This window comes from Microcaecilia unicolor, chromosome 1, assembly GCF_901765095.1.
Source record: "Microcaecilia unicolor chromosome 1, aMicUni1.1, whole genome shotgun sequence".
Lineage (NCBI taxonomy): Eukaryota > Metazoa > Chordata > Amphibia > Gymnophiona > Siphonopidae > Microcaecilia > Microcaecilia unicolor.
In genome coordinates, this window is record NC_044031.1 from 326,759,454 (window position 1) to 326,781,548 (window position 22,095).

The window sequence follows — 22,095 nt, forward strand, 5'->3', positions numbered from 1 at the left end:
TGGGAGACAGCTTAGAGGGTCCACAGAAGGAACAGATGCAAGCTCTGTTGCTGGAGTTTCAGGATGTTCTCACAGCGTGTCCAGGGGAGACACACTTAATCGTACATGAAATTGAGACGGAGAAAGGGAGGGTGGTTCGTCAGTGGCCTTATAGGTTATCCCCAGGTAAAAAGCAGGAGGTAGTTAAACAAGTGAAGGAAATGCTGGACTTTGGGGTGATTGAGGAATCCATTAGTCCGTGGGCGAGTCCTGTGGTGTTAGTGCCTAAGAGAGATGGATCCTGCTGTTTTTGTATTGATTTTCGGCAAGTTAATGCCCTGTCTGTGCCAGATGCTTATCCTATGCCTTGTATTGAGGATTTGATAGATAGGCTGGGTTCGGCACAGTTCTTATCTACTCTTGACTTAACAAAGGGGTACTGGCAAATTCCCTTATCGAGGAAGGCTCGGCCTAAGACAGCTTTTTGCACCCCGCTTGGGTTGTTTCAATTCAAGCGAATGCCATTTGGCTTAAATTCAGCTGCGGCTTTTTGCCAACGCCTGCTGGACAGAGTATTGAGATCACACCAGGAATATGCTGCTGCATATTTGGATGATGTAATCATACATAGTCCAGATTGGGAGACTCATGTAGTCCAGGTTAGGGGGGTATTGCAATCTTTTCGGGAAGCAGGTCTCACCCTTAACCCTCAAAAATGCCATTTTGCACAGCGAGAGGTAAAATACTTGGGCTATCGGGTGGGAAATGGACAGGTTAAGCCTTTGTGTGATAAAGTGAAAAGTATTCAGGAGTTTCCCCTTCCTACAAATAAGAAAACGCTAAGAAGTTTTTTGGGATTGATAGGTTATTACAGAAGATTTATACCTCACTTCGCATCTCGAGCCGCCCCCTTGACAGATATGTTGAAGGGTAATAGACCGAATCAGCTCCGGTGGCAGGAGGACTCGGAAAGGGTATTTGCTGGGATGCGGTCAGCATTATGCCAGGAGCCTCTACTTAAAGCAATGGACTTTGAGAAACCTTTTGTATTGCATACTGATGCATCTGGGGTAGGATTAGGTGCGGTGTTATCACAAGTGCATGAGGGAGAGGAGCACCCGATTATGTACTTGAGCAGGAAGCTTCTCCCTCATGAAACTAGGTATGCCACGATTGAAAGGGAGTGCCTGGCAGTTAAGTGGGCGATACAAGCCTGTGAGTTCTATCTTGAGGGGCGTCCCTTTAAGCTGGTCACGGATCATGCCCCCTTAAAGTGGCTGGGTCAGATGAAGAACCATAATGCTAGATTGATGAGGTGGTATTTGGCGTTGCAACCATTTCAGTTTCAGATGGAACATCAAGCAGGAAAATGAATGCAGCATGTTGATGTTCTGTCTAGGATTGCTAGTCCGATAGTGAGGGAAGGAAAAAAACAAACGGACTAGCAATCGTTTGACTGGGGGGGTATGTGAAGAGCAAAGAAACTACAAGCCCCAGAAGGCAGTGCAGCACCAGAGAGGTTCAGAACCAAGGAACTACAAAGCCCAGAAGGCAGGGCAATGTCAGAGAAACCAGGAACTAAGAAACTACAAGGTCCAGAAGGAAGTGCAGCAACAGCAGAGGGATCAGGTGAAGGGAGAAGATTCTATGCAAGAGAGGGAGGAGCCGGGGTGTAATTGGGAGATGGAATCAGATGGGGGAAGGGAGGAGCCCCTAGACGGAGAGGAGGGGGAGGAGAGAATGGAACTGGAGGAGGTGGAAGGAGGGGAGAATGAGGAGGAAATGGAAGTGCTGGTGGAGGGCTCTTAAAGTGAGTTATGAACTGAACTGGAGAGAGTGAATGAAGCATTGGTAAATTGACCCGGCGGGTGGATGTCAGGTGATTTTGTTGTGCTGACGAACGAGGGAGGTGGGTCATTAGGTCTAAGAATGAGAAAGTGATTTAGACCATATTGCCATTGAATTGAACTGTTTAATTTCATTTCTAAGACGAACGGTATCGGAGAGCAGTGCTAAACTGAACTGTGTTTGAAGGCAGTGCTAAACTAAACTGTGTTTGAAAGCAGTGCTAAACTGAGTTGATGAGGAAAACATTGCTAACTGAACTGAGTTGTGAGCAGTGCACATTTGCTGTGTGAAAGAGCAGTACCACTAAGTACTGGATTAGAAGCAGTGCTGGAGAAAACCATATTGAAAGCAGGGCCAAAGTGAACTGTGTGGCAAGCAGGCCCAAGCTGAACTGTATTGCAAGCAGGGCTCCAATGAACTGTGTTTACAAGTGGAGCTACACTGAGGAGAGGGGAAGGCCTGTGAAGCCTTAAAGCAGATTAAATGTACTCAGGAGATAATAAAGCACTTCTGGTGATTTGCCTGTTGTCCGGAGACCCTGATTGCAGACTGTCGACTCGGGAGTGAAGGGCGTGCTTGGTGAAGAAAGGAAGACACTGAGAAAGAGTGGTGCGGATCTGGCAACTGAGCCTGACATACTCTAATAGCTTCCTTCACCTCACTTTTTAACCATGCTGGCTGTCATTTGGTCTTCTGTCCTCCTTTTTTAATACGCGGACTATATTTGGCCTGTCCAGTTCAGCACAGTATTAGCCGCCAAGTTTATACAAAGTTAATTATGTTCCATGGAAAATAAAACTGTTGCCTCAGGCTGCTTGCTATGTGAATATTCTATCGCTGTTTCATTATTGCTACCACGTATTACATATTAAGGGCATTTGCTTTAAAACTTGCTTTAATTCCTTTATCCAGTTACATGCACTTGGTTTTGCTTTTTAATCCCAAGGGTAATTCCTAAGGGCAGTTGAACAATTAGGTATAAACTGTGTTGTTTCTGACTTTACTTGTTTTGGACCCCTTTGGGTCTTGCTAATCTGTACATCTGCTGTCTTAGCTGAGTTCAGAAGAAAATATGATTTATGTTACTTTTACTAGAATTTGTACTGCTTGTAGAATCTGGCTTTCTTTGTGGGGGGGGGGGGGGGGGGGGGGGGTTCAAAGTAACTGTAGCATGGCAAAGGCTGGGCAGGCCAGGAGCTGGGATGGGGGAGATTACTTGTGGCGGGGACAGGTTAGAATCCCGCAGGGACGGGCGGGGATGAGATTCCCCACGGGGATGGGTGGTACGGGCTACATTCCCACAGGGACGGGTTAGATTTCTGTCACAGTGCAACTCTCTAGCTTGAACTATCTCTCGCCGTACATGGTGACTGAACCACATGTATGGAATTTGTGCAATTAGAGGGCAGAGCTACACAGTTATGTACCTGTCACTGTTGGACAGATAAGCCTCAGTTATGTGTATAATAGTAGGACAGCCAGGCTGAATAGTGAGGTTACTTTGGTTGCTCACAGGCCCTTTCATACAGTTGCATTTCTACTTTGTTGTGACAGCTGAGTGATACTGATTGCATGGAGATACCTCCGTCAAGTTGCGGTATTAGGAGGAGCCTAGGATGGACAAGGAGTATTTTGATGGTGCAATGGAGGGCTACCTGGACACTCATCATCAGGAGCAAGACTTGGAGCAGCAGGCAATGGCGTATGAATATGCAGAGGGCTGGCAGCTGGAGCCCATGCCACACAATAGCCAGAACCCTGCTACTTACAGGGTTCTGGCTACTGTATGGCATTCTTGACCTGCCTTCCTTCCCATACCTGTATAACCTCTCCAGCTCTGCTATCCCTTTCTCAGTTGTACCTATGTCAATCCTACCTGCTACAGAACTGTCAGAGAAGCACACATGCTAGCAACAGATGGAAGTCCTTGGCTTCACCCCATATTATGCACAACCTCATCCACTTCTTCCTGGTACCAGCTCGTATCTGGCCCACCTCCTGCAGCAATGTCACCTCGGGAGGTGTTGGAATAGGCAGCTGACATAGAGGAGGATGCTCACAAATTAGAGGCTGTGGGCTGGTAGCAGATGGCCAGGAAGGGTGGGACGATGGATCATGGAGGCCAATCTTGGGATAAAGCTGTACACTTGTGGTTGTAAGTTGTTGCTATGTGGAACTTAAGATATGGTCAACATTCTGTAGTAAATATTCATGCTTAATAGTTGAAGGCTGTATGTCCTAGGTGCACTTACACTGTGACTCCATGTTGTTGCTCTGGGGTCTTATGAAATTCTCCAACCTCCACTGATTTTTCTCTCATCCTTCCACCCTGTGGCCTTCATGAATGCTTGGGTGGTTCTAGATGAAAACATGTTTGCATGGTTACTAGGTATGTATTGTTCTCCACGCTAACTCTTGTAGGTTTCACACTATATTGTTGGAAGAATAAAGTGATGTCTGATACAAACAGAAATTGTGTCTCTTAAGGTATTGTGTTTCATTTTTCTAATATAAATGTTTCTTTGTTATGTTACTGTGCTCCTAAGCTGGTAATCATAGTTTGCCTACAAGCCAACTATAGGGACATACTACTAGGATGCCACCCATTCAGCTACACCTATACACATGGTATATGGTTGGAACAGATTTGTTAATAGCTTGCACTTCTCCCTTTCATTATCTGTAAAATGGTCACAAGGAGACTCAGTATAAGATGCAGCTGTGGTGTCTACAGCCACATACCAGAGGCTGTAGTTTTGGTATGACATGACATCTCTGGTGAGTGTTGTACCTGCCTTGCCTAATCTCCACTATCATACACATCATGTTCACATCTGCCCAGTCCGTAATCTACCCTCACCAACTGGAACACATGTCATAGGTACAGTGGGGGAAATAAGTATTTGATCCCTTGCTGATTTTGTAAGTTTGCCCACTGACAAAGACATGAGCAGCCCATAATTGAAGGGTAGGTTATTGGTAACAGTGAGAGATAGCACATCACAAATTAAATCCGGAAAATCACATTGTGGAAAGTATATGAATTTATTTGCATTCTGCAGAGGGAAATAAGTATTTGATCCCCTACCAACCAGTAAGAGATCTGGCCCCTACAGACCAGGTAGATGCTCCAAATCAACTCGTTACCTGCATGACAGACAGCTGTCGGCAATGGTCACCTGTATGAAAGACACCTGTCCACAGACTCAGTGAATCAGTCAGACTCTAACCTCTACAAAATGGCCAAGAGCAAGGAGCTGTCTAAGGATGTCAGGGACAAGATCATACACCTGCACAAGGCTGGAATGGGCTACAAACCATCAGTAAGACGCTGGGCGAGAAGGAGACAACTGTTGGTGCCATAGTAAGAAAATGGAAGAAGTACAAAATGACTGTCAATCGACAAAGATCTGGGGCTCCACGCAAAATCTCACCTCGTGGGGTATCCTTGATCATGAGGAAGGTTAGAAATCAGCCTACAACTACAAGGGGGGAACTTGTCAATGATCTCAAGGCAGCTGGGACCACTGTCACCACGAAAACCATTGGTAACACATTACGACATAACGGATTGCAATCCTGCAGTGCCCGCAAGGTCCCCCTGCTCCGGAAGGCACATGTGACGGCCCGTCTGAAGTTTGCCAGTGAACACCTGGATGATGCCGAGAGTGATTGGGAGAAGGTGCTGTGGTCAGATGAGACAAAAATTGAGCTCTTTGGCATGAACTCAACTCGCCGTGTTTGGAGGAAGAGAAATGCTGCCTATGACCCAAAGAACACCATCCCCACTGTCAAGCATGGAGGTGGAAATGTTATGTTTTGGGGGTGTTTCTCTGCTAAGGGCACAGGACTACTTCACCGCATCAATGGGAGAATGGATGGGGCCATGTACCGTACAATTCTGAGTGACAACCTCCTTCCCTCCGCCAGGGCCTTAAAAATGGGTCGTGGCTGGGTCTTCCAGCACGACAATGACCCAAAACATACAGCCAAGGCAACAAAGGAGTGGCTCAGGAAGAAGCACATTAGGGTCATGGAGTGGCCTAGCCAGTCACCAGACCTTAATCCCATTGAAAACTTATGGAGGGAGCTGAAGATGCGAGTTGCCAAGCGACAGCCCAGAACTCTTAATGATTTAGAGATGATCTGCAAAGAGGAGTGGACCAAAATTCCTCCTGACATGTGTGCAAACCTCATCATCAACTACAGAAGACGTCTGACCGCTGTGCTTGCCAACAAGGGTTTTGCCACCAAGTATTAGGTCTTGTTTGCCAGAGGGATTAAATACTTATTTCCCTCTGCAGAATGCAAATAAATTCATATACTTTCCACAATGTGATTTTCCGGATTTAATTTGTGATGTGCTATCTCTCACTGTTACCAATAACCTACCCTTCAATTATGGGCTGCTCATGTCTTTGTCAGTGGGCAAACTTACAAAATCAGCAAGGGATCAAATACTTATTTCCCCCACTGTATATGATGGAGCTAATCCCAGGCTTACAGACATCTCCCATTTTGTTATGTGGCTGTGAACTTTGGCTTTTTAGGCCCATCTCAAGCCTACCTTGCATCTAATGACCTCAAGATGTGTACAGCTACTGGGATATGTGTTTATAATGGGCCTGGTAGAAGGGCAAAAACATCTATGTGTCCTGCTGAAGTTCTTTCCAGAGCCTTGGTCACTGTTTCACATTCTGTTACAATATACTCGGGGCCCACCTGACCTAACTGTTGAGCCTTTCTATAAGGACTTTCTGAGGTATCATACAAAAGGCTAATGGTGACAAGGTGTGCTGTAGTAATTAACAACACAGCATAGCACACTAATGATGTTATGGGGCAGGGTTTTCAGTCCAAATTATCATCATTATCGTCAGATAATTGGCACATTGGTTATATACATGTATATGTATGGTTCTTGGTTATGGTTGTTTTGCTTCCTATTCTCTTAGTCCACTCAACTTGTCAGCATATGAGGGTTACAGACACATTGATTTTCCACTAAAGACCATTAGAAAATGATCATAGCTATTAGTCTCATTAGAAAACATTGTTCTACAAACCTCCTCAAGCTATGTTTGGAAGTAAGAGCAAACTCTAGGCAATGGATTACTTGAGGTTGCTTCTCAGCTTCAGACTGCCGTTGGGACTAGCTGTACCATGTTGTCCTGCTCTACACATCTTCAATTCAGGACTTCAAAAAGGTGCAGATGGCACATCATACAGAATTGGCATTATGCCTAGGGAAGGTATCTCTACATTTATTTACATTTAATTAATCACCTTTCATCTCTACATATCACAGTGCCAGTTCTCTAAAACCAACACAGGGTCAAGTTGTACATTGAGGACAATAAATCTCAAGTAACAGTTACATGAGATTTATTGTCCTCAATGTACAACTTGATTTGTGTTTTTCCTGGATATCAGAGCTCTGATCCTAGCCCATGGCCATATATACACTACATGCAATGACACCATGCACATTACATTATAGAGCCTACTCCATGTGGTGGAATGCCAGCCAGAATGCTAATGTCTTTCACACACTGTATATGATCTACATGTTATTCTGCAGGCTGGTAGTACTGAGGAAGAGCTAAGATATAGGCATGAAGGAAAACAATCTACCGTAAAGGTCACATCACGCTAAGCTGACATCCAGTGGATGGATCAAGCCTTGGTCAAGTGGATATATTTGGAGCATTAATAAAGAAGGCTAAAAGAGAATATGAAGAAAAACTTGCCACAGAGGCAAAAACTCGTAGTAACAACTTTTTCAAGTACATCAGAAGCAGAAAGCTTGTGAGGGAATCTGTGGGACCATTAGATCACGCAGGAGCAAAAGGGGCATTCAGGGAGGACAAGGTCATAGAGGAGAAACTGAACAAATTCTTTTCTTCTGTCTTTGCAATAAGAAGATTAAGAGATCTCCCTGTACCGGAAATGGTTTTCAAGGGTGATGATGCGGAGGAACTGGAAGAAATCTGGGTGAACCTGTAAAATGTACTGAGTTAAATTGACAAATTAAAAAGTAGTAAATCACCTGGACTGGATGACATACTTCCAAGGCTACTCAAAGAACTCAAACATCAAATTGCTGATCTACTGTTAATAATATGTTACCTGTCTTTAAAATCGGCAGTAGAACCTGAAGGTTGGAAGGAGGCCAATGTGATGCTGATTTTTAAAAGGGTTCCAGGGGTGTAGAACAAGTAGTAAGTAAATCAATCAATCATTTATTCGTTCCAAAAATACAAAGATTAGGGAACACTTGAGGAAGTTACATGGAAATACTTTTAAAACAAATGAGGAAATATTTTTTCACTCAACAGACAGTTAAGCTCTGGAACTCTTTGCTGAAGGATGTGGTAACAGCAATTAGCGTATCTGGGTTTAAAAAAGGTTTGGACAAGTTTCTGGAGGAAAAGTCCATAGTCTACTATTGAGATAGACATGGGGAAGCAACTGCTTGTCCTGGGATTTGTAGCATAGAAAGTTGCCACAATTTGGGTTTCTGTCAGGTACTTGTGAACGGGCTTGGCCACTGTTTGGAAACAGGATACTGGGCTAGATGGACCATTGGTCTGACCCAGTATGGCTACTATGTTGGGCAGGGCTAGGAGTGGAGGGAGAGACACCGGACCATGTGGGAGGGAGAAGGTGTGCAGCACTTGTATTGCAGATTATCAGGGGGTCTGGATTTTTGGATTTGTACTGCATATCATGATGAAGGAACAAACACACACACACAATAAAATGTTATATTATTTAATCTCTTCAGGAAAAAATATAATTATGTGATCATAAGCTATTTTTCAAGGAGAAGATGGATATACTTGATGGCACAATGAAACAAAATATTTTAGTGACAATTCTTAAATGTATGTAGTACTTTTAATTAAATAACCAGAATTATGTTTAAATTTTTAAGTTTAATTTTGCTATAGTAAGGTTAGGGTGAATGCCAGTTAATATGGCTGAGGCAGATGACAAAGAAGGTGATGTGTATGGAAGGATGTTATTATTATTGTATATATTTACATGGAGGCAGGGAAACATCTTTTTGCTTGGGAGTGTCAAATAAACTACTCTGTGTCCCTGCCGCCCTCTCTCCCTGCTTGCTGATGCTGTGTGGGGCAAAAAGCTGGTAGCCCACTTGACCCACCGTGTTCCGCTGCCTATACAGTTAACAAGATTCAGGTCGTGCTTTCCAGAAACACATACAAGACCTGAAGGCTTCTGGAGGATGAGAAGGATGGTAGATGACGAAAAAGACAGTAATGAAAGAAGGTGGGAAAGCTATAAATGAAACTGGTGTGGCACACGCTCTCATAGTGAGCAGTTACAGAGAACGTATCAGTTCTTCCTAAGTGGCAAGAAGAGCAAGCAAGCTGTGTAATCAACATAGGGACAGGTACACGCTTTCCTCTTCCCTGATAGCCACGAGCTAGCAGACATAACATTCCACGCTCATCAGCACCTTGGAGAGCGCATGCTCCAAAGGAATGGGGTGGGGGGAGGGGAAGGAGGAACGATCGCTGTGCTGATTCGCGTGGTCACATTCCTTCTAGGAAAGCAGCGTTCAGTTTACTCCGGGCAAAAGACGTTTAACAGACGGGAACCGTAGAAAGAGGAGGCGGGGCGACGGTTCTGCGTCACCCCGCGTTGGGGCGGTTCTACGTAGGGCGAGGGGCGGAGCCACGCAAGCGCTATGATGAGACTTACACGTGGGTTCTACGCGCAACATGGAGGTAGTCACCGGCTGCTACGAGCAGGTCTTGTTTGGTTACAGATTGCGGCGAGACCACGAGGTGCGTACGAGGTGGCGGGTTCAGAACAGCTGTTATCCCGTTCGGTTGGATGTGTGGGGAGGGAAAAGGTTCAGTTTACTAGTTTTCCATCTTTATTATCTGGAGACCATAGAGTTGGTAACTTACCGCGTTCCAGGAGGGCGACTTTTTGAACAGTTTTGGTTTTAAGCTTACGTCCCAAAGCATTGTGGGATTTGTAGTTCCCGATTCTACTAGTTGAAATCGGTGCTGTAGGTCATCTATTGTATTCGTGTTTTATATACTGCCAAATTTTTCTAAGGATTCGAAGCAGTTTACAAACAGAATGCTTACAACATATAAAGAAAGTGTATATTCAATGGTGTACTTAGGGTATTTGACACTCGGGGCCAGTTATTTTTTAACACCCCTCTCCAAAATCCAGTACTAGGCATACTGAGAACATAAAACACTCAGGACCTATAGAGCAATTCTACCATTCCATAAGCAGTAATTTCTACCTGTGACATAAGGGTATACCTAGGAAGAGGAAGCATCTTAAACACTGCAGTGAGCACTAGAACATCAGTTCACCTATTGTAAAATTAAACCAGCCAGAATAGTACAGATAGTGGATCCTGCACAGCAGGAGCGTACCCAGATTTCACGGTGGGAGGGGGGCACATTTTAGTCTGCCGCCTCGCTGCTCCCCCCCTGCAGCAAATACCTTTGCTGGCGAGGGTCCTGTGCACGCTCCTTTAAGTGAAACTGAGCATGCAGGACGTCAGGAGGAAGAAAGAGCACAGGGCAGGGAACGTGGCGTGCCAGAGACCGGCACTGAAGAAGTCTTTGGCTGGTGGGGGTTGTGGACCCCCACCAGCAAAACCAGGGGCCCAGATGAAATTTGGGGGGGGGGGGAGGCCCCCGTGGCCCCACCTAGCTACGCCACTGCAGCACAGGCAATTCCAACAGAAAGCCATGTCTTTTTACAGACGCCGATACACCCTAATCCTCTATAGAATAAGTAACCACAAACTTTCTATTTAGACAGAAATTTAAACTGAATCGCCAAGAAGCCAGATTCTACATATAATGCAAAAGCATAGAAACAGACAATGTCCCCTAGTACTGTGCAAAATATAAAGATAGCAGATGTAAATTTGAAAAAAACTAACAAATACCAATCACCACTTTACAAATTAAGAAATAGAAATAAATATAGAAAATAAAATAATACCATTTTATTGGACTAATCCATTTAGCTTTCAGAGGCCAAAATCTCCTTCCTCGGATCAATGCAGTATACTGCTGTTACATTATCCTATCCTGACCTGAAAAAGGGGGTATTTTTCTCCGAAAGTTAGTCAACATGTATTAAAATTAGTCCAATAAAAAGATTACCTTATTTCCATTTTCTGTTTATAAACATTTATTAACACAGCTACAATACTACTTTGACCGAAAGCAAAAAAATGTTATTTACAGTTTATTGTATCTGGTTTCTGCTTTCCTCATCTTCTCATCACTCTTTCCCTGCCATCCAGTGTCTGCCTTCTCTCTCTCCCTGCCTGCCATCCAGTGTCTGTCCTCTCTCCCTCTGCTCCCTCCATTCACCGTCTGCCCTTTCTCCCTCCATCCACCGTCTGCCCTCTCCCCCTCCATCCACCGTCTGCCCTCTGCCCCCTCCATCCACCGTCTGCCCTCTCCCCCTCTGCCCCCTCCATCCACCGTCTGCCCTCTCCCCCTCTGCCTCCTCCATCCACCGCCTGCCCTCTCCCACTCTGCCTCCTCCATCCACCGCTTGCCCTCTCTCCCTCTGCCCCCTCCATCCACCCCCTGCCCTCTCTCCCTCTGCCCCCTCCATCCACCCCCTGCCCTCTCTCCCTCTGCCCCTCCATCCACCGCCTGCCCTCTCTCCCTCTGCCCCCTCCATCCACCGCCTGCCCTCTCTCCCTCTGCCCCCTCCATCCAGCGCCTGCTCTCTCTCTCTCTCTGTCCCTTCCATCCACCGTCTGCTCTCTCTCCCTTCCATCCAGTGTCTGCCCTTTCTCTCCCTTCCATCCAGGGTTTACCCTCTCTCTCTCTGCCCCTTTCATCCACAATTTGCCCTCCCTCTCCCATCCATCCAGGGTCTACCCTCCCCCCCTCTTTCCCGTCCATCCAGAATCTGTCCCCTCTCTGTCTGCCCCCTCTTTTCAGCCCCCAGTTCCAGCCCTGTTATCCCACCTGCCCCTAGTTCCAGCCCCATTATCCCACGTCCCCAGTTTCAGCCCTAGCCCCTTTCTCCCACCAGTCCAAAGCTTCAGCCCCAGCCCCTTTCTCCCTTCTATCCAGGATCTGTCCTTTTTCTCTCTCTCTTTCTGCCCCCTCTTTTCAGCCCCCAGTTTCAGCTCCATTATCCCACCTGCCCCTAGTTCTAGTTCCAGCCCCATTATCCCACCAGCCCCAGTTTCAGCTCCAGCCCCTTTCTCCCACCAGTCCTGAGCTTCAGTCCTTGCCCCTTTTCAGCCCCCAGTTCCAGTACTATCCCCCATATCCCACCTACCCTCCTTTTCAGCCCTCAGTTCCTTTCATACACCTGCCTTGCATTACATCCCCCCTCCTGCCCCAGGCATAGCCCCATTCTGCCTCCTGCCCCCTTCTCAGACCCCAGTTCCAGCTCCTTTCTCCTTTTCAGCTCCCCAAGTTCCAGTGTCACAAGCATTGGAGGAGTTTAATCCTAATACTCGATGTATCAGCACTAAAATTTTAAATTTAATTTGAATTTCAGCCAGTAACCAATGATGATGAAGTAAGAGTGGGGGTAACATGATCTACCTTACTAATCTACCCAATATCTGAATAACTGTATTTTGCAGTGTTTGAAGTTTCTTTAAACCCTTTTTGGGAAGACCTACTAATTCTGCATTGGCGTAATCTGAGTCATAAATAATGTATGCATCAGTGTCAGAAAAACCTTTTCATCTACATACCTATGGACAGTGTTTAAAGTAGTAACCATATCTTAACAACCATATTCACCTGTTGAGTAAACTGTAGCTGATAATCCAGCCAGACTCCCAGACATTTAAATGTTTCAACAAGTGGGACTGTTTCCCCTAATAATTGTACTGATGTTCCTGGTCACTTCTATTTACCAGTGACCTAACAAGCAAGTGTCTTACATTCAAGACCATACGATGGGTCCCCAACCATGGAAGTATACCTCTCAAGACAATGTTGAACAGTCGTCACATCGCAGGTTAACTGAGACACTGTGCTACTAACAAAAGTCCTCTGCATACACATAGGGACTAATTCCAAATGTCTCTATCAAATCCACCAATGGTCTTATAAAACAATATTGGAGAAAATGCTGATCATTGAGGTTAAGTTGAGGGAAAGATCTTTCCATATCTTGCAGTACTGAAAATTCAGATATTCTGATGCCATGCCCCATATGATTTTTCATACTAGTGTCAGAATTTTGAACTTGAACTGAACGTCAGTGTAGTTGTAAAGACGTAGTTCTAGCTCATCTGGGAACCTCTGTAATTTAGCTGGGTCTTTTTTTTTTTTTTTTGGTAATTGCAGCTTGGTTATTGCCTTTTAGGTAAACCTAAATAATGAAGTAGCAGTAGTCCATCATGGAAATTAGTACTGCTTGCGTTTCCTTCATCAAATCGGAAACGGATAAGCAAGATTTAAATGATCTGACCAGCTGTAAACTGCAAAATAGCTTTCCTGATTATTTTCTCACCTTGTTTCTCCATTGGAGTCCTGGAATTCAAAATTATGCTCCAAGATTTGTTGATGATTTTTGACTGTTCTGAACTTCTACCCATAACAAGCTTGTTTTATCCAAATTTAACCTCGGCAAATCTTCACCTTCATCCAATGTTTTATAACAAACCCCCCCCCCCGCCACTAGAACAGTTTGTTGGGAGTCTGTGATTGAATCTCAGACCACCTTGAAGTTTAGTGCTGCAGGGTGGTTTGTTTATTTATTAGGATTTATTTACCATCTTTTTGAAGGAATTCACTCAATACAGTGTACAGCAAGAATAAATTGAGTAGACCAGCGGTTCCCAAACTGTGTGCTGCGTCAACCCTGGTGTGCCGCAGCAAACTCTCAGGGGTACTGTGCAAATCCTGACCTCCCTCCCTGCTGCCATCTGAACCGAGATGGTGACCCCCAACCACCCAATCCAGCATTGTTCCGTACTTCCCCTCCTGCAGGTCCAGATCCTGCCGCTTTCTTCTCCTTCTCCTGCTGCTGCTGCAGTGCTTGCAGCTTATGTTTTCGGGCCGTCCACAATTCACACAGGTACTGTGGGAACTTCCCTGTTACACGTCCAGCCCTTGCAACAGGAAGTTGCATCAGAGAGGGCTGGACGTGGCAGAGAAGGCCCTGGAGTGCCTGTATGAATTGCGGACAGCCCGAAAACGTAAGCTACAATCAGTGCAACGGTGGCGAGGGAAGGAAGTGGCAGCAATCTTGGACCTGCAGGAAGGAAGGTAGTGAGCGATGCTGGATTTGACAAAGGCAGAGGTGTGCTGGACGTATGGGAGAAGGGGGGCTACAAGAAAGGGATAGATGTGCTGGACTATCTGGGAGGAAGGGGTGTGCAGGGAATGGAGAGGTGTACTGGACTTATGGGAGAGATGTGCTGGATTATCTTGGAGGAGGGGGTCTGCAAGGAGGGTGCTGGACTATCTGGGAGATGGACTGCAGGGAAGGGACAGGTGTGCTGGAAAGATAGGGGGCTGCAGGGAAAAGGAGACCTATGTGCTGGGGGGGGGGGGGGGGGGAGAACTGTGAAAAATTGCCCAGACACTAAGGGTGCCGAAAATGTTTGGGAACCACTGGCTTACGGAACAGCGCATAGTTGGGAATTTGGTATATTTGCATGTATGTACTCACATATGTACATGTTAGCATTCTAAACATTTACTCTCATGCATGTGTAAATGCATATTATAGATTTGCCCACCTAGTGACACATAAGCTAGTGATCATAAGCTCTAAATATGGTCTCTAGGTGTTGCCACTGAATGATGATCAGGATTCCCTTTCCCTCTGTTCTCAGGAGCAGTCCTGGCTGACCCTGAGTACTGAAAATCTGAGCTTGGAATTGAACCCAGGTCCCTCTGTATGACAGTATGCAATGTTGCCAGTGGGATAGTGAAAACAGCGAAGCTGACTCAAAAATAGGAAGGATGATGTATCAAGTTGATATCCAGTTAAAAACAAATTTATTAGTAGCTAGATAAACATCACTAAAATCAGAAAAAGTAAAAAATGATAATACAATAAGAAAGTCGGTGAGTGAGATTCGACACAGTTGTGTTTCGGCCTATCAGGCCTGCATCAGGAGTTTGTCTTTCAAAGATGGTTAATATAATTGTACTGGAGCGTCTTTGTAGGCAACTTCTCAAAGTTCTCTTGGATAATGTCTAATCGCGAGTTTGAACCCGGATCGGAGGAAATAAGCCGAGCTAGTGGGATAGCACATTTTCTTTCTTCTGCCACAGTGCTTATTCCTCAGCAATTGGAGAATTCGGGTATAAGCTGGGAAAGTAGCACAGCAGGCATTTAGAAAATCCTGTAGGCAACTGGAGAACACAATGAGTGAGTCCTTGCTGTTGATTTGCATTTGTTCTGCGTGTATGTAGCTGGATACTGACAGACATCTGGATGCTTCCTTTTCAGGTATGGACACTGTCTGCAGACTTCACGCACCATGCCCACACTGGTTCTCTGTCTGCAGTTGCTGTGAGTAATCGCTATATAGCCACAGGCAGCAAAGATGAAACTATTCAGCTCTATGACATGAAAAAGAAGACCGAGCACGGGGCACTGTTACATCATGATGGTAGGCTATTTTTTTTTCTTTTCCTTACTAAATGATGTGCAATAGGTGATTAAAATGCTAAGTTTTTATTTTTTAGACTCCTACGTAATGAGTCTTTTTATGGTGGAAAACTGTCTACCTTGTAATATCTTTTTTTTCCCTTTTTTTCAAAAAGACAGTATGGGGGTCTTATCAGCATGCTATCTGCCACAGAGCCCATTTTATTCTTGTGGGCCCTGCTGTAGATAACATGTGGTAATCTTTAGTGAAAGGCCCCTTTTGGAAAATATGAAGATTGTGTATTGCTGTGTTATTAGCTCCCTGCCATTTTGAAATTTGTCAAAGCAAATCACTGTAACCTTGGGAGTAGCCTCTTTGACAAATGATGCCACACGTGCTGGCATATGATTGGTTCTCAAAATACGTAGGGGTCACTTGCAATATGGCTGCTTGCTGAAGTTCGGTGGGGGAAGAATACTTGCATAATTTCCAAAATTGTTTTGCAAGAAAAATGGCCATGTTTTATTATCTGGGTGAGAAGTGCCACTTGTAGTTTGAAATATTGAACATGTACAATTGCTAGTTTTTTGTTTTTAAATGCTTATGTGCATATTTTTCGATTTTCAGTGGAAGATGTTAGCAAGCTTGTAAATGGTTCTCTCAAAGGATAAAACAGGTGTGGTTTTTAAGCCACTTCCCCCCCCCCCCCTTCTTTATTGTGATGTATGTCACTCCTAGGGTAGTGATTACAGAATTATCAAACATATAAATGACAAGTGACCGACTCACCCGCAAATGCGCAGTAGAGACTTCCGTCTCTGTCCCGCCCTCGCGTCAAGACGTGATGACGTCAGAGGGCGGAACAGAGAGGGAAACGGACGCTGCCACTGGAGCCTGGAGACGAAGCAACATCGCTGGCGCACCAACCTCCACTTCCCCCATCCCCAACGTCGTCGCTGCCGCCACTCCCGCCCCCCTCGGTATTGGGCCCCCTGCACTGACATGACAGTGCCTCTCACCTCCGTGTGGAAGCGCTGCAGGCAGCAGCAGAGCTTTCACACCGAGTTGAGAGACGCTCTAATGCCAGTGCAGGGGGCCCGGCACGGAGGGGGGGAGGGAGTGGCGGCGGCGAGGAGGGTAGCTGGACATGGGGGGAGGGCAGGGGAGAGCAGTGGGGAGGCCAAGGGAAAGAGGAGGGTTGCTGGACATGGGGAGAGAGCAGGGCAGAGAGGAGGGTTGCTGGACATGGGGGGAGGGCAGGGGAGAGCAGGGGGGGAGGCCAAGGGAAAGAGGAGGGTTGCTGGATATGGGGGGAGGAGAGAGGAGGGTCGGTGGACGGGGTGAGGCCAGGGGAGACAGGAGGGCTGTTGGACATGGGGGGGAGGGCAGGGGAGAGAGCAGGGTTGCTGGACATGGATCAATAGAGGGCAGGGGAGAGAGGAGGGTTGCTGGACATAGGGGGGCAGGGGAGAGAGGAGGGTTGCTGAACATGGGGGGGAGGGCATGGGAGAGAGCAGGGTTGGTGGACGGAAGGGGAGGCCAAGGGAAAGAGGAGGGTTGCTGGATATGAGGGGAGGGCAGGGGAGAGAGCAGGGTTGCTGGACATGGATCGGGGGAGGGGAGGGCAGGGGAGAGAGGAGGTTTGCTGGACATGGATGGATGGAGGTGAGAATTATTACATTTTGCAAAACACAAATCTCGCCCGTTTTAACGGGCTTAACGGCTAGTTTTTATAGATGGAAATGGCCTAATGAATAAACGCAGAGATGCAGTTTTCTCCGAGGACAAATAGGACACTACTTACCAGATATAGATGATGTTATCTGACAAAGCCCCGGCACAGACAGCATTCTAGAAGCCTTTGGCAGGACTGAGCCACACGTGCGTGGGTGTCTTCTCTCCTGACTCGATTGCACAGGACTAGCAGTCACATTTTTGCTAGCTCTTCCTTAGCGCAAGCTTTTTTTTGTTTGTTTCTTTATTTTATAATCCCCTTTTTAGTTCTCTGTAATTTTTTTTGACATGTATAAGTTTCCTTTATTTTTTCATGGTTCCTTCGGCCCTCTTAGGCCTGAGCACCCTGTTGGGGGCTAATTCTTTTGTGTTAAAGCAAAATTACTTTTTTTTTTTTTTTTTAATCTGTTTTTGCCTCAATGTCGCTTAAAACTTCCAGTGGTTTTAAGAAGTTTGGCAAGGTCATCTCCGAGACTGATCCTTACAGTTGGTGCTTGTTGTGCCTAGCACCTAACCACTAGGCCTCTAACTGTATACTCTGTTGTAAAATGCAGAAAAGAACCCAAAAAAGTCATGAGGCCCAGTACATGAAACTTTTTGATGCTTCTAAGTCCAGGCATCAGAGGTATCAGTCCCCAGGGCTGGCAGAGCTGCATCAGACACTGACATCGAGGAAGTCTCCATCTACCCTGACATTGGGTACTGGTGGGGCCCCGCTGGGCCAGGTATCCGACCCGACACGGAGGACAAGCCAAGATTCGATGACGCCTTCTTAGGCACTGAGGGATTCCGACGTCGTGCATCAACATCAGACCCTCAAAGCACAGTACCAGGAGCTCCAGTACTTTGGCACTGCTGGTACCCGAGACGCATCAGCACCGAGAGGGGTCAGCTCCCCCTCCATAGAGTTAGTGTCGATGTGCCAGCCTTCTCGATGCTGGGATCAGCCTTTTCATGTTGTATCATCTTCACAGGCTATCCCTGCACCAACATCGGCCCTGCTTTTACAGATGGTTGCCCGTGAGGAGTGGCTCCAGGTCTTCTTGCAGGAGGAGTTGGAGTGGATATTGACTCGGTGCAATGTCAAAACACTGAGGGTGCCAACCATGGCTCCACCCCAGGTGATTGTGGAGGTCTGTGCTCTGTCTGTTTCCCATTCTTCGCTGGTACCTCACTGGTATCTGAAAAGGTGGTGCTCCTCTCCAGCACATTGGGGAGGAAGATTCCCTTGGTGTCCAGGAAAGAACCTGTCTCTTAGTACTCACGTTCAGTCTAGACAGTAATCCAGTAGACTGAGACAAACACATGCTCAGCCTTTTCATGAGGACTGCCCTTGGTCTGCTTATCTCAGGACAGGAGAAAGTCTCCCTGGGAAGAGTCCTCCTTTGTCAGTTTTGTGAGAGAGATGGCTCAAGTCATCCTGTTCTGATTTGGTGGTTGAGGGCAAGCCCAGGGCCGAGATGTTGGACATCTTTGACTTAAAGACAAACCCCCCCCCCCCCCCCCCCAAGGAAGCTGACAGTGCCTGTGTACAACACTCTTCTTGTACCATAGATGAGGAATTGGGAAACTCTTCTCAATGCGCAGGAGACTCGCCTAGTTGTGTGTTTCAGAACTAGAACAGTGGTTCATGAGAAACTGCTGATCTTATCAATGTTTGTTTATTAAAACTTGATATACTGCCTAATAGCAAAAGAGGAGCTAAGCGGTTTACAATAAAATTGCAATAAAACAAAAAATTTAAATGAAAAGAACTCCATTTGCAGATAGGAAGGTAGACTGGCAGTCATACAAGGAAGCAGACAAATTAATAAAAACTTTAACTGGACTGTGGTTAACAGGCATAGATCACATTGCAGTAATCCAGGCGGGACATGAGCAGTGCATGTAAGGCAGTAAGATTGGAAATTGAGGAAAAAAATGAATGGTGTGCAGTGAGTGTAGTGTAGAAATCCTAACCAAATTAACTTGTGAAATATGCTTAGCAAAGGATAATTAAGAGTTGAACCAAACATTGAGGTAAAGAAAATGAGTGACAGGTGTAAGTGGTAAACCCAAAAGAGTTGGGACCGTGTCAGGTATAGGTAAAGAACCTGTTATCCAGCATATCATCTTTTTTTTCAGGATTTAACTTTAGAGTGTCCTGGGATAGTCAGCCAAAGCTGAGAGGCAGGCCTTTAGAGGCTTCACATCAATGTTTGACAGAGATATGGGATAGACTAATAAAATATCATCTGCATAAATGTAAAATTTAATGTTGAAAGACTGTATGAGAATGGCTAAGGGGAAAATATTGAATAATAAGGAGAAAGTACAGAGTCCTGAAGTACACCACAATGTGAGGGAATACAGTACAGATGTCTGGGAACCTAATCCTACAACAAAGGACCGTTGAGAGACAAAGGAAGAAAACCGTTGATATACATTTGCCAGAAATTCTAATCTTGGCAAGCCGAGTTAAGAGTAAAGTATGATCCACCAGATGCTGCGGATAGATCTAAAGAAACCACAAGAAAAATAGAACTCTTATCAATAATAGTATGGAAGTTGTTCATAAGAGCAGTGATAATTGTTTCTGTGCTGTGACCCGACCTAAAACATGACTATCTAGGATGAAGAATGTTGTTTTTTGAGCAGAAGTCATCTAATTGAAGAAAAACTACTTGGAAGTTCTCAAGCGGTGGCCAGAGGAGATCCTGCTTCTCTCAGAGTTGTAGATCTATTCCTGTGGCCCAGCCTTCCCAGCAATACCAGGGCTCCCACTCCTTGCTCAGCAACAGTGAACCCAGAAGACCCAGGATATGAGCTTTTGACTGACTCTTAAAAAAGCTTGGCTACAGTAAAATTGACCATCCTGGATGGCCTGCCAGTAAGAAGGAGGCTGTAATCTTCAACTGGCGGGCTCTTCAAATAGTCTTGAGGGGAGGAAGTTATATCTGTAATTGGCAAGATCTCCTTCCAAATTGTCCATAGGAGAGTGTCAAGGTTCAGCTCTCAGCACCAGGATGAGTTTACAGAGGAATTCTCTTCTATTCTACAGGCCTATGCGGTTGAGCCTGTGCCACCAGGGCAACAAGGGGAGAGATTTTATTCCAAATATTTCCTCACGCCCAAAAAGACAGGGGAGGGGGTGGATTTTGTTCCTTCCTAGACCTAAGAGCCCTAAACAAATATCTGGTCAAAGAAACAGGATGATTTCCATGGACATCCTGATTTCTGTGAATCAGGAAAACGATTAACTATGCTCACTGGACTTAAAGTATGCTTACATCCACATATAAATATGGATCTATTTGCCAGTTGCAGGAGTATTTTCAGTTTTGAGTAGGGAAACACCACTACCAGTATCTGAGTCTTTACCAAGTGCCTGCAGTAGTTGCAGTGTTGCTACACAGTCTGGGGTACACATGTTCCCTACTGGATGATTGGCTGATCAAGAGCACAACCAAGGAGGTTTCTCAAGAATCAGTGCAAAGAACCATTTGGATTTTGGAGCTGCTAGGGTTTGTTATCAACTACCCAAAGTCCCATCTCCTTCTAGCTCTACAATTGGAATTCATTGGCGCCCTGCAAGACACAGTTCAAGCCCGGGCCTTCCTACCAGCTACCGAGGCCGTGATCGGCATTGCCCTATAGGTCTGCCAGAGCCAGCAGGTCACAGTTTGCAGATGTGGAGCTTGAGCTTGTTGGGCTACATGACCTCTATGGTGCATGTCTCCATTTGACAGAGGCCCAGTGGATCCTACCTTCCCAGTGGTGTCAAGCCTCTGGGAACCTAATGGATGTCATCTCTGTCTTGTGGTGGATGATTCAGTCCAATCTGGTCCTGGGACTTCCATTTCAAATTCCTCATCCACACAAGATGTTGATGACAGATGCGTCCAACATCAGATGGTAAGCTCTTGTGGATGGGTTCCACACTCAAGGTGACTGGTCCACTCAGGAGACTCTGCTTCACATCAGTCTACTAGAGTTGAGGGCTCTTTGGAATCCTCAAAAGCTTTCAGAGATCGGTTAGTGCACCAAATTATCCTCTTTCAAATGGACAGTCAGGTTGCAATGTTCTGTGTCAACAAGCAAGGAAACATGGGGTCGTACCTCTTGTGTCCAGAGGCGGTCAGGCGATGGCAGTAGACCTTCAGCCATGGCATGATGCTCAGAGCCACATACCTAGCAGGGAAAGACAACAGCCTTGTGGACAGATTGAGCAGGGTAATGCAACTGCACAAGTGGTCTTTAATCAATGGGCATTTCCCGGAGATCATCTGAGAGTGGGGCACCCCCTTGGTGGATCTCTTTGCCACTCATCTCAGCAACAAAATCCCTCAGTTTTGCTCCATACTGAGATCACACGGCAGACAGCATCAGATGTGTTTCTCCTCCATTGGGGGGGGAGGCTGTTCTGTATGTGTATCCTCCAATATCTCTTGTGGGAAAGACTTTGCTGGAACCCAAGCAGGACCAGGAAACCATGATTCTCATTGAACCTTTGCCCAAGACGGATATGGTTTCCCTCTGCTTGTGGAGTTAGCCTCTGAAGATCCGTGGAGACTGGAGTGCTTTCCGATACTCATTATTTAGAGTGAGGGGTCTCTCTTGTGTCCCGGGCTCCAATCCCTAGCCTTCATTGCTTGGATGTTGAGAGATTAGGACTAGCATCCCTTCGGCTGCATAAAAATATCTTGTGGGTCCTAGTTGCTTTCAGGAAAGATTCCACTAAGAGGACATATAGTTTCAAGTGGAAGAGGTTTGCCATCTGATGTGAGGGCAAGGCCTTAGAACATTTTTCGTGCCCTACACAAAAACTGCTTGAATATCTTCTGTGCCTTTCTGGATCTGGCCTTAAGACAAACTCTGTTAGAGTTCACCTCAGTGCAATTGGCACTTAGCATCACCATGTGAAAGGTAAGTCCATCTCTGTACAG

The 22,095-nt window shown here is 45.9% G+C and overlaps 1 protein-coding gene across 2 annotated transcripts in view; it reads left to right on the forward strand.

The window, feature by feature from the left end:
* The first annotated feature begins 9,563 nt into the window (after positions 1–9,563).
* PAK1IP1 (PAK1 interacting protein 1) overlaps positions 9,564–22,095 on the forward strand; it is an 85,216-nt gene continuing 72,684 nt past the window's right edge. For both annotated transcript variants that reach the window (XM_030209064.1, XM_030209072.1), the window contains exons 1-2: positions 9,564–9,644; positions 15,295–15,457. In XM_030209064.1, coding sequence (XP_030064924.1) covers positions 9,579–9,644; positions 15,295–15,457 — 229 coding nt within the window. In that variant the 5' untranslated portion in view covers positions 9,564–9,578. The remainder of the gene's footprint in view (positions 9,645–15,294; positions 15,458–22,095) is intronic.